The 15,436-nt window shown below is 37.7% G+C and overlaps 1 protein-coding gene across 4 annotated transcripts in view; it reads left to right on the forward strand.

The window, feature by feature from the left end:
* Nucleotides 1–15,436, forward strand: part of PATJ (PATJ crumbs cell polarity complex component) — a 296,757-nt gene that overhangs the window by 50,048 nt on the left and 231,273 nt on the right. For all 4 annotated transcript variants that reach the window (XM_033115510.1, XM_033115513.1, XM_033115512.1 and 1 more), the window contains exons 15-17: nucleotides 6,531–6,665; nucleotides 11,108–11,269; nucleotides 14,676–14,810. In XM_033115510.1, the coding sequence (XP_032971401.1) occupies nucleotides 6,531–6,665; nucleotides 11,108–11,269; nucleotides 14,676–14,810 (432 nt within the window). The remainder of the gene's footprint in view (nucleotides 1–6,530; nucleotides 6,666–11,107; nucleotides 11,270–14,675; nucleotides 14,811–15,436) is intronic.

Here is a 15,436-nt window from a genome sequence, read left to right on the forward strand (position 1 = left end):
TTTCTTAATTATTACTGTACACAGATTATTTCTTTATTTTGATGAATTAAAAAAAAATTAAATCCCCTTAAAATTGGAAGTTAGTTAACTCAATTGCTTCTCATTTTGCCCTACAATAATTGAAGGAGACTAACCTATCCAAACCCATTTCACAGATGAGGACACTAAAGTTTGCCTCAAATTAGACAGCTAGATAGCAGAGGCAAGTTGCAGCTCAGAGTGCATTTATTCATTCCTGAAATAGTTGCTGAGCTGCTAGTCTCTGCCACACACTGTGCTACCACCTAGAGGAAGCAAAATGGAAAATGTAGTCTCCCAGATCTTAGATTCTGGGCTTGGGTAGGGGCATGATGATAAACAAATAAAAAATAACTTGATGAGATAGTTGTAGGTTGTAAGAAGTGATGTAAAGGAACACACAGGGTGATGAGAGCATAACTGGGGGTCCATTTTAGAGAGAGAGCCATGAAGAGCCTTCTGAACTCAGGCTTGAAGGCTAAGAGTGTGTGAGCTGGGAAATAGTGAGCAGCAGGTGCAGCAGTGTCACGGGGGTGGAAGGGCTGGCATGTGGGAGGAATGGAAGTCTAGGTCAAACTAAGTGAAGAGTGGAGTGTTGTTAAATGAGGCATGTGAAGAAGACCAGATACTAGAGGGCCGTGAGATCCACGGTGGTAAGCCTGGCCTTTATTTTCAGTGCCAGGAAACCCCGTGGAAGGATTTAAGCAGGGTCACGATCTGAGACCAATGCTGTAGGTTTTTCCTCTGTCCCATCCCCTTTCTGATGAGGAAAATCATGTTTCCTCGCTATCACTGGTGTTCCTAAGGGTCTAGTTGTCTTTAGATGGTCACTCTGGTTTACCATCTCATAGCCACCACTTTTGAAGGGACTATGATTCAAGAAGCATCTTCATATATTATGGGCCATTGTTAATAAATACAGTTTCTTTGGAGGTGGGTGGAATTGTGGGGGGAAGGGAGGTGAAAGTCATTTACAGTTGCTTGAGCATTAGCTGCACTGCTTCTAGGAAGCTGTTAATCATGACACAAGAATAGTTTTCCCGCATCTGGGGAGACTTGCCCTTTTAGGGACGGCTTTCTTGGCAAGTGTTTACTAGTAAGATAATCACAGCGCTGTGAGGGAGAAGCATTTAGCTCATTCCAGTGACCTTTTGCTGGCCATTAGTTGTAACAGGAGTGAGCATTAGTAATATCCATGGTGTGGGAAACAAAAATACCAGGTCCTGTTCTCTGGTTTGAAAAGACGGACTGACACATTTCACTGTATTTCCTTCCTAAATTGTACTCTCTGAACCAGAGGGCATTAAAATGTGAGTTTCCTCTCACTCTATATGAGCAAATACAATTTTTAAGGCAGTGGGATATACTGGCCCCTCTCACAGTTGCAGTGAGTGTTACCACTTGGTTACCAGGGGCAGTTCTTTGCTTTAAATACATTTTCTCTTATATTTCTCACAATTGCCCTCTTCAATAGGGCAGCAGCTCTTGCTTCTTTCCCATTTCTAATATGAGGAAACTGAGGGTTAGACACGTAAAGTGACTTTCCTAAGATTATATGCAGCTAGTAAGTAGCAAAATCAGGAAGCAAATTGAGAGTTATCTGGCTTCTAAGTCTGTGTCATTCTGTATTTCTTTTTCTTTCAAATGGTAACATATGGACGAGACATAAAATTTAAAAGTTATGGAAGTATGCACTGCAAAAAATGTTTCTCTCCCATCCCAGTTCTCTTGTTCTCTTCCTCAGAGAAAACCAACCACTGTTACCAGTTCTCAACATATAGTTGTATTCTTTGCTAGTCTCTTTTTGAGTGGAGAACAGAAGACACAGAATCAAATTATTGTAGAAACAGTGGTTATCGACTAGGGCAGGTGGCCTAAGAGAAACATCAGAGAAGCTTTTTAAACATTTACATGCCCTGTTTTGTTCCCCTTGACCAATATTGTGATTCTGGCGGTTTGGTGTAGGCCCCTAAAGGAAATTTTGATCCCTTCGTTACTTCACTCCCTTAAGAATTATTGCTCAGGTATTGCTAAGATTCCTTATGTGTGTATTCAGGGAGGAGATGTCACTTCCTCAAGACAGATGAAGGAGGCTTATTGGGAGGATCACATTTGAACTATACTGTGAAAAATAGATTTGGAGAAATAACAGTGGATATTCCAGGTGGAAGAAATACCATGAGCAAAGACAGAGAAAGAATCATAAATGCAAAATGTTAGATCAGGTGTCAAAAGCACAAATATCACATGGGCCAGACAGGTAACGTAAATGATATCTAAAATAAATGGCAACTGATGCTTGACCTTGGTGTTAGGTAACTGAAGAGAACCTTCAATATATTTCTGTATAACAGAGCACATAGTATGTATTTTTTGAACTTTCAGAATTAAAATTTTAGATAGATGATAAAGACTAGTATAAATCAAACTCTAATGGATTGATTGATGATTGTCTTGCATAACTCTCAGTGAACACACCTAACTTTGGAGGCCATTATGCTGTCTTTCAACCTTCATTTAAAAGTTGTAGCCTCATTCTTAGAAAGTTTGCTTCTTACTTGTGGTAAATTTAGTAACTCTTCCCCCCTAATCTTTAAACATAAATGGCTATTTAATATCGCACGCGCACGTGTGTGTGTGTGTGTGTGTGTGTGTGTGATAAGAACCAATCATGTGGTCCTTTCAATTCTATTTTATTTCGAGTTCAACATTTTTGGAAGCATTCTCCCCCATCCCACTCACATATCTATTCCTTTCCAGAAGTTTTTGTCCCCCCCTGAAACAGTATCATTTATATTCCCACTTGAGCATTTCGATGTCTTGTTTTAAGGTCCTAAAAGTAGAGGTTTTTGGAAATAAATGAGTTGCAGTTTGTTTCATGACAGGTCTCTCCACTCATAGGTTGTATGTAGGCCTCTAGGTTTCTTGATCTCATTTGATCTTTATCATTTCAGCACTGACGGTAAATCACACTATGGTCACAGTTTTCTTGGATACATTTCCTTGCATCTTTTAATTGTCATATCAGGATCATGACAATTCTTCTACTCATTAGCTTTGTCAATTTAAATAGGACCCTTTGCAAAGCGCATTGAATAAACATCAAAAATCTTCATATGCGGTGTGTGAAGACATCACTCATCTGTCTATTGTATTCACACCTGTCGTTTTAGCATTTTCTGGTCTAAGAACTCAGAATACCGTGGGGGTGGAGAACTGAAAGAAACAGATGAAATGGTTGATTTGTGGCTAAGTGCAACGGGGACAGTCTTGCTCCTGTGGAAAAGCCTGCTGCCATGTAACACGTCTTAGAAAGCCAGCTGTACTCAGATTGAGGTTCAGAGCTAATGTTAGGTAGGCCTCATTCACCTGGACAGATTTCGTACACATCATTTCTGGTTTATTTGTGCAGGTGATTAAAGATGGAACATGTGTGTTTTGTTCGTGGTTTAAGTTTCTAGGGAGCGTGTGATGTTTATACATATCTTGGGGAATAGCCCAGAAGGGCAGAGCCCTGTATCTGGAGGGCAAGGGATTCCGTAGGTGAGCCTCGCAGCTCCTAAGTGTGCCAACCTGTTATTGATGTCCGCTGTTCATGGATATGGGGAATGGGGTCAACCATATGAATAGAGCAGGACTGATAAGGGGCTGGAATGGGAGATTAAAATCATTTCCCTCCTTAATCCTTTTCATTTTCATGGTGGGGGCACATTATTATATAAATAGCAAAGATCTCTCTGTGTGTACAGCGATGTCTTTGTTTTAATTTGGGCACTTACTTCTATGCAGAAATTGCTGCCACCATCTACTCAGTGGCTCAAACCAAAAACTTAGCAATTCATCTTCTTTACTCCCCTCCCACAAGCAGTCTCCCAGTACTGCTTTGTAGGGTTGACTCTTTCTTATGCTTCAAGTCTCACCTTAAATGTGTCCCCATCTCTGTGAAATCTGCTCTGACCAGCTTTCCGAAATGGCCTCAATGGATTGTATCTTGATCCAGATTAGTTCCTTCATAGTGCTTATCACAATTCATAATTATTTGTTTACTTTTCACTTGTTGCTGGTGAATTATTTGTTTACTTGTTTGCTTGTGTCTACTTTCTCTCTTGCTTGTTTATTGTCTGTCTCCAAACTAGATGTTAGTTCCATGAAAGTAGAGACTGTTTCTTTCATTCACCCTGTAATTCCAGCTCATAGTTCAAATCCTTGCACATAGTTTATACCCTATAAATATACGCTGGATAGTATATTCAAACTAGATCACAGGTGAGTAGTATGCTGGTAAAATCTAGCTCTCCAAAGGAAAAATAAAGTAGCATTTCAATTTGTAGCATTTACCAGTATTTGTGGTGTAAATAGTCCCACCATGGCAGATTTCAAGCTACCAAAATGACATCACTGAATACTGAGTTGGGAAGACATTCACAAGAGCACTTCATTGTTGTTGCAGGTTTCTCTGTGGGAGCAGGACTGTTTAATTACGCACTCCAGCTGCATTTAACATCTAAACAAATCAGTCATTTCTTCTGTCTCTCAGTTGTTCACCCGCTCAATGTTCACTAAGTTCTTAAATAACGAATATTTCTACTATACATGTATAATAGAAGTCACTTCAAGAACATAGATAAAATGTGGTCAAAATAACTAGAAAGTGATGGACTTTGAGTACTTATTACATTTATTTTTCGTATTATTTAGTTGTAACCTTATACAATTTAATTTTCACTAATGTCTATATTTAACAACTAGCTTGCAGAATTCCTGAAAATCTGCTCTTGCAAGCAGACTTCAACACTCCACTAGAGATGACCTGTGGGTGGACCCACTGACGACTCTGCACTAACGTTCGGCTCATAAACAAACACTAATTTGTAAAGTGTCATGTGGCTGAGAGTTTTTATTTACCTTGTACTTCTAACGAAAACAATACTGATGTCTCCTTCTAGCTTGATATCCATGATTTGGTACAGTGGTTAGACAAGAGAATCAGGTGGCAACAGTGAGAAGGAAAGAAATCACAGAGAGGGAATAAGAGTAAAGACAATCCGAATCTTCCATGTAGAGTGCTAGAACATCTTATTGCCAGAGATAGTTGTAGAGCCTGTCTACCGGGGCTTGGTGGTCAAGAGCACTTTGAGCAAATTAGCCCAGGGCCAGAAACCCCTCGTGCCTATTTTAAGTCATTGAGGTCTTAGTCGACTGGACTGCTTGCCACTTCATATCTGTCTGTGTCTTTACTGGGACAGAAATGAGCCCCGGATGGTGTCTGAGTCAAGGTCTGTAGACCTCTGGGGACTCAGAACAGATGACTATGGGGAGGTGACAAGCTCAGAGATCACAGAGAATAGGAAATATGAGGGGGTAAGCCATGTTGTGGATGCATTGCCACCTTCTGTAGGATTTTTTTCTCTTTATCAAGTATGCAGTGAGAGGTGGGGCTGGTATTTTCAGGTAAATAGACTAGTGATATAGGACATGTACATCATAATTAGTACCATTTTACCATATTTGACTTTATACAGTCACAATTAGAAATTATTAGCTTCATCTTTGAAAGTCAAGGGAATGGAGTTTGGGGAATGCCTTTGACCTTCACAGCCAACAACACTAAGATACTGATCTCTTTACTTTGATATTGGCTACTTTCTTAACCCTTGACTTATTTCTTAGCTCATATGAATCCTTTTAAGCCAACAGCATCCATCTTAGAGTAATGATTACCTCTTCCTTAGACACCCCAAATGTCTAATGATGCCTCCCCCCAAATCAGAAATTTTTCTCACTTCAGTTGGTGAGATGGAAGAGGACATCTTGAATGAGGTACCATCTTTTATGGATTAGTTCAATTAGCATTTAAAAATTTTTTTCTTTTAATTTTTCAATTACAATCAAATAATATTTAATGAGCCCATATTTAATGCCTGGTACTGTTCTAGGGCCTGAGGTTATACAGTGAAAAGATATGGTCTCTGCACTCAAACAGAGGGAACAATCAAGAAAATGGAAATTTTAAACACAATGCATTGTGAACTGTGATGGTGGTGTGTGCAATGTGGTGTTGGACCCCAGATGTAGGCAGATAAACTCAGATATCAGGAAGGGCTTTCTGGAAGTGACACTGCTTTGGTGTTGAAGTTGGAATGGAAGTTATTTAGATAAAAAAGAGGATTTAGGATATTCTGGGGGATGGGAAGCCTGGCAGAAAAGTGAAACACAGAATACATACTGGGAACTTGAAGAAGTTTGGCGTGCCTAGAGCTTGGAATTGAAGGCAGGACTTTGTACGTCTGCCTCTCCATTTCCAGGGCACCTAAAAAGAAAAGAGGAGTAAAAACAAGAAGACAAATAACTTCATATTTTACTTTAGGCTAATTTTGCTGTTCTTGTTCTCAGTTTGGATTTTGGTGATCTGATTCAAGGGATGTGAGTTTTCTGTGAAATACTCGATGGAGGATTCACAACCAGATGTGTTCTTGTCATGTTTGATATTATTGTTCTGTATTTTGCTACAGCTCCTGCCCATTCACACTCTGAGGCTTGGCATGGAAGTGGATTCCTTTGATGGGCACCATTATATCTCTTCGATTGCTCCAGGTTGTCCTATTGATACACTGAGCCTCCTTCAACCAGAGGATGAGCTTCTTGAGGTAAAATTTATGAGGGAACACCCACAGGGCAGGAATTTTTAAGCTCCAGGAAAAGGTGTTCTCACCAGAAATCCACTGAGTTACATTATCACCAGTGCTAATGTAATATGACCTACTTAGATTGAAAAATCTTGGTGACTATAGTTAATGCAGTATTATATACTTCAAGGTTTCTGAGAGAGTAGATTTTAATGTTCTCCCTATACATACACAAAATGGTAACTATGAGATGATAGATGTGTTAATCCTATTGTGGTAATTGTTTCACGATATATGTATATCAAATTATCACATTGTATACCTTAAACTTACACAATGTTATGTGGCAATTATATCTCAGTGACGCTGGAAAAAAATAAAATAAAAGACAAAAATACTAACTGCTTATGTAATGATAAAGGTAGTCGATAACATGCTTTCAGTTCATTTCCACTACCTTGTGGGACTCCTGATATGTCCATTTGAGTTTTTGTTTAAATATGTCCATTTGAGTAAGAGTTTGAGTAAGAAAGAAGTAATGTCCGATTTTGGTTTGATAGCACAATTAGTTTTTGTTTTGGTTTTTTTTGAGCAAAATTCTTTTTAAGAATCTGATCCCTGACCTTTATTTGCAACATATAGTCACATTTGTTTTCAGGTTTTGTTGATTATCTCTCATAAGGATTAGAGCTAGATGACTTCAAATTTGTGTATTCTTGATTGGTTTTCAGACTAGCTCCTTGGGACTCCCTTCCCAAAACATGGCAGCCTCTAGTGGGCTCACTGAGATTCCCCTGCTGCTTCTCAGTCAGAGCCAATTCTAGAAAACTTCTGCTTTGGAATGACTTTCTTGAGAAATTTTGTTAGATTGGAAAGTTCTGTGTCTAACACAGCAAACAAACAAAACACCATTGAAACGCCTAATTTTACATATAGGAAAATAAGGCATTGATTTCCCCCAACTTTATATACTGGTAGAATGATGATTTTAATTCATGTTTTCTAAATCCCTTTCTACTATTTTTTAAATACATCTCACTACTTCCTAAGTTCCTAAAAAAAGATGTGGGAAATGACCAAACTTAGGGAAGACTCTGTAGAAGAGGGTTCTTTCTCTAAAGAGTTAGGAGCCACAGAAGCCCTAGGTTAGGTTTACTAAAATCAGCCTAGTAGCCTTAGCCAAGGTTAGAATCCTATGAGCCTTAATTGTAGACATTTCTTCCTAAAATTTTTATTTGCTCAAAGTGAAATGACCAGCACAGCAAATAGTTTTCTTGGTGGGTGCAGCTGCATACTTGTAAACAGTGTCCAGCCACCCAGAAGAGTATGTTAAATGTGAAGGTCAGAGGGAAAAGTACTATGTCAAATTCTGTCATAAGCATAGGAGAGCAGGGTGTTGGCATCCTGTTGTAAGATGTAGTAAGTTGCTTATTTTTAGAGGTGTTCAAGGAATGATATTGGGATGCTTATTGGCGGATTAATGCTCTAGATTTTACTATATCACTTATGGGTTTTGTTTGTTTGGTTCTGAATCATGTTCCTTTCTGATTTTCAGGGCATATGACATAGTTTTGTGGATATCACACATGATAATCTGTAGATTGGCGATCATTTGGAAACCATTTCTCTGACATGTAGTTGTTAAGTACTGGGAAATGAGATGTGTTTGTTTGGGAGATGTGGAAATATGAGCAAAAATCAGTTTAGTTCACTTTTTTTGTGATAAAATGTACGTAGCATATTTACATTTTAAGCCTTTTTAGTGTATAATTCAATGACCTTCAGTATAATTTACTACTGGTATATGGTAGGAGATAAAGAAATGTTAGCTGGATCTGAGTAGAGCAAGCATACGTGATCCTGGTCGTCAGCTGGGTTCTCTGTGCCTTAACCAGGATTAGAAATCCATGGGCCTTTCTTTTCACCTTGTAAAAGAATGTGTTGTGATACAGTAGCATGAAGACCTGAATTCATAAGTATAGTTTTTTAATGAAAGAACTTGGGATATGGAAAGAAGCACAGGTTTGAAAGTTAGAAGAGCTACTTTCGGTTCTGAATTTGCCACAGCCTAACCATGTCCCTTGGCATGTCACTTAACTTTTCTGAGAATCAGTTTCTTCGTCAATAAATGCCTACTTCACTATGTATTTGTGAGGATCTAATGGAAATATTGTACAGGTAAACGATAAAGGATAGCTTACTATTGGCAATATTATCACTGGGGAAAGGCATAAACAATCTTTCTGGGACAGGATGAATGAGGGATTGAATGAGGTAATGCAGTGGCACAATACTTGTACAGTATTAGGTACTCTGCAAAGAAGTCCGTGTATGTGCGTTTTCTAATCACAGTCTGAACAAGTGAGACTTAACATCACTTACGATGGTCTCAAGTGGAAGGGCCTAGAGACATATTGTGAACTCTAAAATAAAAATTGGCTGCTTCTGAGTAACCGAATATAGAAATTAAAAAAAAAAAAATCTCTGTAAAGTTAGCCAGATAAACTCCCAAACTTAAAAAGTGTGTGTGTGTGTGTGTGTGTGTGTGTGTGTGTGTGTGTGTGTGTGTTTAATGTACTCCTTAGAGTCTAAAACCAGAAATACAAATATGCTTTGGGGTTAGAACATTGCGCCAAGTCTCAGCCCAGAGCAGCTATTTGCAGCAGCCATAAATCCCCTTAGATAGGAGTTGGTAATGGGAAATGTGACCAATCCCTTTAACAATAGAGAGTAGTGAGGAGGACTACCAGGCACTGCTATAATAATTGGAGACAATTCAAATGAATAAATAATGAGCTAAATAAATATTTAAATGTACTCTAAGATAAAAATCTGAAAAGTGATTTTCTAATTTGTTGAAGTACTGTGAAACACAAACTAATACTTGCGTATGGGTAGAATTCCTGCTTTTATTGTATGTGTTTGCTTTCTTTTTAATGTAGGTTACTACCCATTTGGTTGGTTTTAGAACTTTCTGTGCTGTGGCACCATGGACATGGTGTGGCCAGTGATGGGTGTCTCTTTACCCATTTTTGTATGAATTTGGACTTGTAATTCTTCAAAAGAAAACCTTTCATCTGTTGCTGAGCTTGCTGTCCCTGGACTCCTTCATCAGTCATAAAGTCTTGGGAGACGATATTTACTTCTCCACTAGGACTAGTTCCCTGAAGCACATGTGGGTCTCTACTATGTGGTGATTTTTTTGTAAATAATTAAGAGGCAAGGAGATTGTCTGGCCTGATGGCTAAGTGCTTGGTATATTCCAGGCCTCAGAGTGGTTCCAAGGGACGATTGATTTGGGGCTGATGAGATGCTTCCAACAACCCACTGTGCTCTTATTCTCTGAGCAATGACAGATTTTGTGGAAAGGTTCCTCCCAGGAAAGGCAGCCCTGCCAGTTATCTGGACATTAGCAGTATACCTGTCAGAAATTAATGTGAGACCAGAAATGTCTTTATCACTAATAATGCTGCTAAACCCCCCTAGGAAGGTAGGAGTCAGATGTGAAAAGATTATTTGTTGCCTGGACGTGCTTGTGCCTCAGCTTTTTCAGAGTAGCAGACAGATCAGGTTTTGGTGATTTTTAGTTAGAACTGATAGAGCTCCTTGAGCTAAAGTCGTATGTATGGAAAATCAGAATAGACATCTTTTGAAATGATCTTTGGTGCAAAATATTATTATGCACTAAAATAATATGAAATTTAGATAACTTTTGGTGATAAGCATTAATCATTATTAAGGAATAGTTGATTATCTTTTTATTCTTTTACACATATGAGACATGTGTAAAATAATTTGAAAATTGACAGACTTCCTATAATTGATAGCTGTGCCAGCAGACTATGTAAGAATAGAACTGATGCAAAGCTATATGTATTTCTTTTCTATAGAAGTGATTTTTCTAGGCCTGGTGTTAAGAGTTTATGGGATGTGAAAGAAAATTGTGAACTGATGCTAAATTTTGACAGCCTAGAATGCTAGATCTTGTTGCCCACGCATTGTAAGTTCAGCAGTATTAACAGCCTTAAAGTTAGTGTTACTATCTATAGTGACATTCTTACAAAATTGAAAAGCAAAAGGAAGTGGTCTTAAGAAGACTGTGAATGATATTTAATGTATTTAAGGAGAGATGGGTATAAGTAGATGAGAGAATACAAGAAAGGAGAAACCATGGAGGTATGAAAAATTAGGCAGATCACTTACCCAGTAAAAGTTATCCTCTGCACGCATTTTATAAAAGTCATAAATAAAGGTTCAATAAAGATTTAACTTATAATTTTTATAAATTTTAAGGATTTCTAATGTTTTTAGTTACTACTAAAATACTATTAAATTTAGGCCTTTTGTTTACAGGGAAAGTAAAATAATACCCTATTTTCATTTCGATAGATTGATGTCAACAAGGGACTTTTGTGTTTTCATTTGGGATCTCCTCAATTCTGACTTATCCCTTGCTTTTCTAGGTCAATGGTGTGCAGCTCTATGGGAAATCGCGCCGAGAAGCTGTCTCCTTTCTTAAAGAAGTGCCACCCCCCTTTACCTTGGTTTGCTGTCGACGGTTGTTTGATGATGAAGCCTCTGTTGATGAACCAAGGACCACTGAAGCCTCTCTTCCTGAGACTGAGGTACTAAATGAATATACTGTGGTTCTCATAGGCGTGCCCATTCATCCAGAATGCCCCAAAGAGTGTATCCCAATATTCAAGGGAGGGAAAATACTTCACCCTTTTTTATTTCACTATAGTAGCTCTCAATGGCAATAATACACAGCTTTTCAAATGGTTACTTTTCATTTAATGTCATAAATTTTCCCTTTTCCCCCCTTGAAATATTAGTGACATTAATGAGTATGCACTTTGTTTTTAGAGAATTTTTTAACAATAATCGCCTGGGCTCATTACTTTTAGCTCCCAGTTCAACTCAGTTCATCTTAATAAGTTTAAGACATTGGTGAGAGTTGAATATCTAATGGACTTCCTTTTTTCAGAGCCTTAAAAATATGAAGATCTATGACCAATTTCGAAGTGAGTCTAAAAATTGCTGTAAAAGCCTTCAGAAGGTCAGAGAATAAAATAACACTTTCTGTGCCTTGGTACTCTTTTTTTTAAAGAGCATTGTAATTATGGAAACAGTTTTAAGCAAATGCTTTGTCATCTTCTGCCATTTGTAACCTCATTTTTTATGCTGTTTTCCCCTTTTCCAGACTGTCCTAGGTTACAATTCCATTAACAGCAGTTTAGATACATGGGGCCTTCCCTTTTACCTGCCTCTGGTTTGAATTTCAAGATACGTGGGCCCTATCCTGCTTCTACCACTTAATGATTGTGAATCTTTGAGCAAATAACTTGACTCTTCATATTCTTCCTCTGAAAAAGGGGGATGCTTATAGTACTTACCTACCCCTTCCGTTTGTGGAAAAAGGAGATGAAGTATCATATGTGCAAAGCTCATGGTGCAATGCCTTGTGCATGGAAAGTGCTCGGTAAAAGTTAGCTATAGCTATTACTGGCTCCTTTAGTCCACCCATCTTTGTTTTCTGATCTCCTAAAGTACATAGGAGTCAACGTAGCTCTGTCTTATAGTCACAGATGCTTTAGGATGTATTAAGCTTGTTTTTACACCAAAACTGTAAGCTCCGGTGGGCACAGTACATATCTTAAAGTTATTTTGCATCTCATGGTGTTTTTATTCTGTACTGGGCATGTAAGAAGTGCTTACCGTGTTCCCCCAAAAATAAGACCTAGCTGGACCATCAGCTCTAATGCGTCTTTTGGAGCAAAAATTAACATAAGACCCGGTGTTATATAAGACCCGGTTTTATATTATAGTAAAATAAGACCGGGTCTTACATTAATTTTTGCTTCCGGCTAGGTCTTATTTTCGGGGAAACATGGTAGTACGGTATTGATTATTGATTGAAAAATCTTTTTTTAATGTTTATCTTTAGTAAAGTGTACTTCAAGGAAGGGATTCACATGCCACACTTTTGTGATTCTTGCCATCTTTATTAAAATTAAATGTGGGTGATGGCTTACCTCTAAAGGTTGATAAAAATGCCTTTGATCTAATCTTACAGGGTGTGTAAATCACCAATACAGCCTGCTGACTCCGTGCTCCCATCTGTCATACTTTACCACAATGGATAAACAACAGCTCTGAATTATGCTAAATGTCAACCTTGCTGCCCATTAGTTGATTGCTTTCCATTCTGTAAATACAGGAGTTATGCAGAATTGATTGTATCAAAGTGATAGATTTCGGGTTGGAGTATAATATCTTATATACCTAGATGCCTTGAAATTTCTGTAAACTTGGGTTTTACAATTATATGTGGTTTCTTAAAATCCTGGCTCTCTTCTCCATCTGTCTCTTGTTTTAATTTATCCCCATACTAGCTTAGGTTCTTAAGCCCTATCTGATTAGGCAACTCAGCCAAAATTCTAATGCTCCTTAATCAGGGAGGGTATTAAATGCCCCAGTAAAACATCAGTCATATTGTGTTAGCCATCAGAACTTTATTCTTTATTAAAGGTATGAGTATTTTGTTTTTAAGTGTATCATTTCCTCACATTAGGCTGATATATACAAAGGTTATTGATCCAGAACATTCTCACTAATTTCAGGTTTTGTGATTCAAGAAACAGGAAATTGTTCCCATGTTTAGATTCAATCCGTCATGGATTGACTATTGACTTCCCATGTCCTGCAGGGACGGTTTGAGATCCAGACCAACTCTAATTTAAAAATGTTTTTATATTAGCTATGGTGTCTTACTCTTTCATTTAGAGGGGTTTTCCCCCACCTTTGATTCCGTTAGATGGGATTTTCTTATACAAGTCACACAAAATTACCTTTGTAGAAATAATGTACTTTCATTTTATTTACTAGGAGCACCCAGAGTTTTAAGAAGTCTACTTTTAAAATTATTATTTAGTCTGTAGCTTTATTTAAAAAGAGTTTCAAGGTAAACAAACTGAAAAATGGATGATTTATTATTATTGAGCAGATATTTTTTGAGAGCCTGTTCTGAGCCACGTGCTATTTTGGGTTGAGTGGCTAACCATGGTAAACTTTATGGTAGACTGCACACACTTCTAATCAAGGAGCCAGGCATTTTGTTAGTTGCTAGTGCTGCAAAGCAAAAGAAGATAATTCTTGAGCTTCAGCTAAAAATTCAGAGTATTTGAGGGAAGGTAAATCATGTAAAAACAACAATACAGTGCTATAAACAGTATACAAAAAAGTTAGGGCTGATAGTCTCCTTCTGCATATTGATTCATTGACCCTGTATCATTAAGCTTCCTAGAATCCCATGTAGCAGTGACTCTGTTCCCTGAATGGAGGTGGAACCTGGAATAATGGGATTTGGGGGTGTGAGGTCAAGGAAAATAACCAAGGACCTGTGTCCTGAACAGTTGCACTGGCCTACTTCCTCCATGATCAGATTTTCATTATTTCAACTCCGTGATTTTTACCTGCTTTTAGACTTACATGATTCCCAAAGACTTGGATTTTTGTCTACTTTAGTTTCCTAGTCAAGTTTTTCTTGAAAACATCTAGGAGCCAACAGAAGTGGTTTTTCTTTGTTGTATCCTGGCCTCTCTCTCTGTTGGCATCTTTCTCTGTCTCTCACTGTAATTATGAATTCAGGTATTGCTACTTAAATATCTTATAAGCTTTGACTTTGTATGATGTTTTCATTTTTCCTTAAATTGCATATTTTTCCTTTTATGCTTCTAATGGGATGACAGAACTCATTGAAGTATAAGAGGTCAGTGTTAATACTTTGAAACAGATACTTTACATTTAAAAAAACTATATGAACAGTTATTTAAATGCTTTAATTTTTATGAAATCTTTTACTAGATTGTATGTGCCCTAGTGCATGCCCCTTTTAAAAAGATTAAGAAGAAAACCTACGCATGCCAAAGAGAATCCCTGGTTTGAGTAGAAGCTATGACATTCCGAATATGTCCTTGTCAGAATTGAAAGGATAATATTTTGAAGCATTTGTGTTCTTTGGTATTTCAGGATGACCACAATATAGATGTCAATACTGAAGAAGAGGATGATGATGGAGAATTAGCCCTATGGTCTCCCGAAGTCAAGATTGTTGAACTAGTAAAAGATCATAAAGGCTTGGGATTCAGCATTTTGGATTACCAGGTATAAGAACCTCTATAGAGTTTTTGGAGTGATTAGTTTGTATTGACGTTATATGAAGTAGAAATTGTTTAAGGCACCCATTGACTTAAGGAAAACGGAATGGTTTGGTGTATAATGCTACTGTCCAAAGATGGGGTGTTAGAATTTCCCTTGTTACCTTTATAATCAATAGCTCCCTTAGTGAATAAAATGATGGATGATACAATAACTGGACAATAAGGGAAACAATAGTTTTATACCCATGGATGCTTTTAGAGACTGGAATTTCATGAATTTTTTTTTTTTAATGAATTTTTTTATATGGAGTGTTTTCTTCCCCCCACCTTTACTGAGATGTATTTCACACACCATACAATTCACCCATTTAAAGCGTCCAGTTTGGTTGCTTTTAGTATATTCAAGAGTTGTGCAGCCATCACCACAGTCTAATTTTAGAACATTTTCATCACCCCAAAAAGACACCTTGTACATATTAGTAGTCATTCTCAATTCTCAGTCTCCTCGCCCTCCCCTTCACATGGTGGTTTCTATACTTTTGCTTGCCTATTAATCTCAATGAGCTTAATTAAGTAGAAAATGTTCTTGGCAAAATTATATATTTGAATTTAATGAACACAAAATATTTA

This window comes from Rhinolophus ferrumequinum, chromosome 9 (assembly GCF_004115265.2).
Source record: "Rhinolophus ferrumequinum isolate MPI-CBG mRhiFer1 chromosome 9, mRhiFer1_v1.p, whole genome shotgun sequence".
NCBI classification, from domain to species: domain Eukaryota; kingdom Metazoa; phylum Chordata; class Mammalia; order Chiroptera; family Rhinolophidae; genus Rhinolophus; species Rhinolophus ferrumequinum.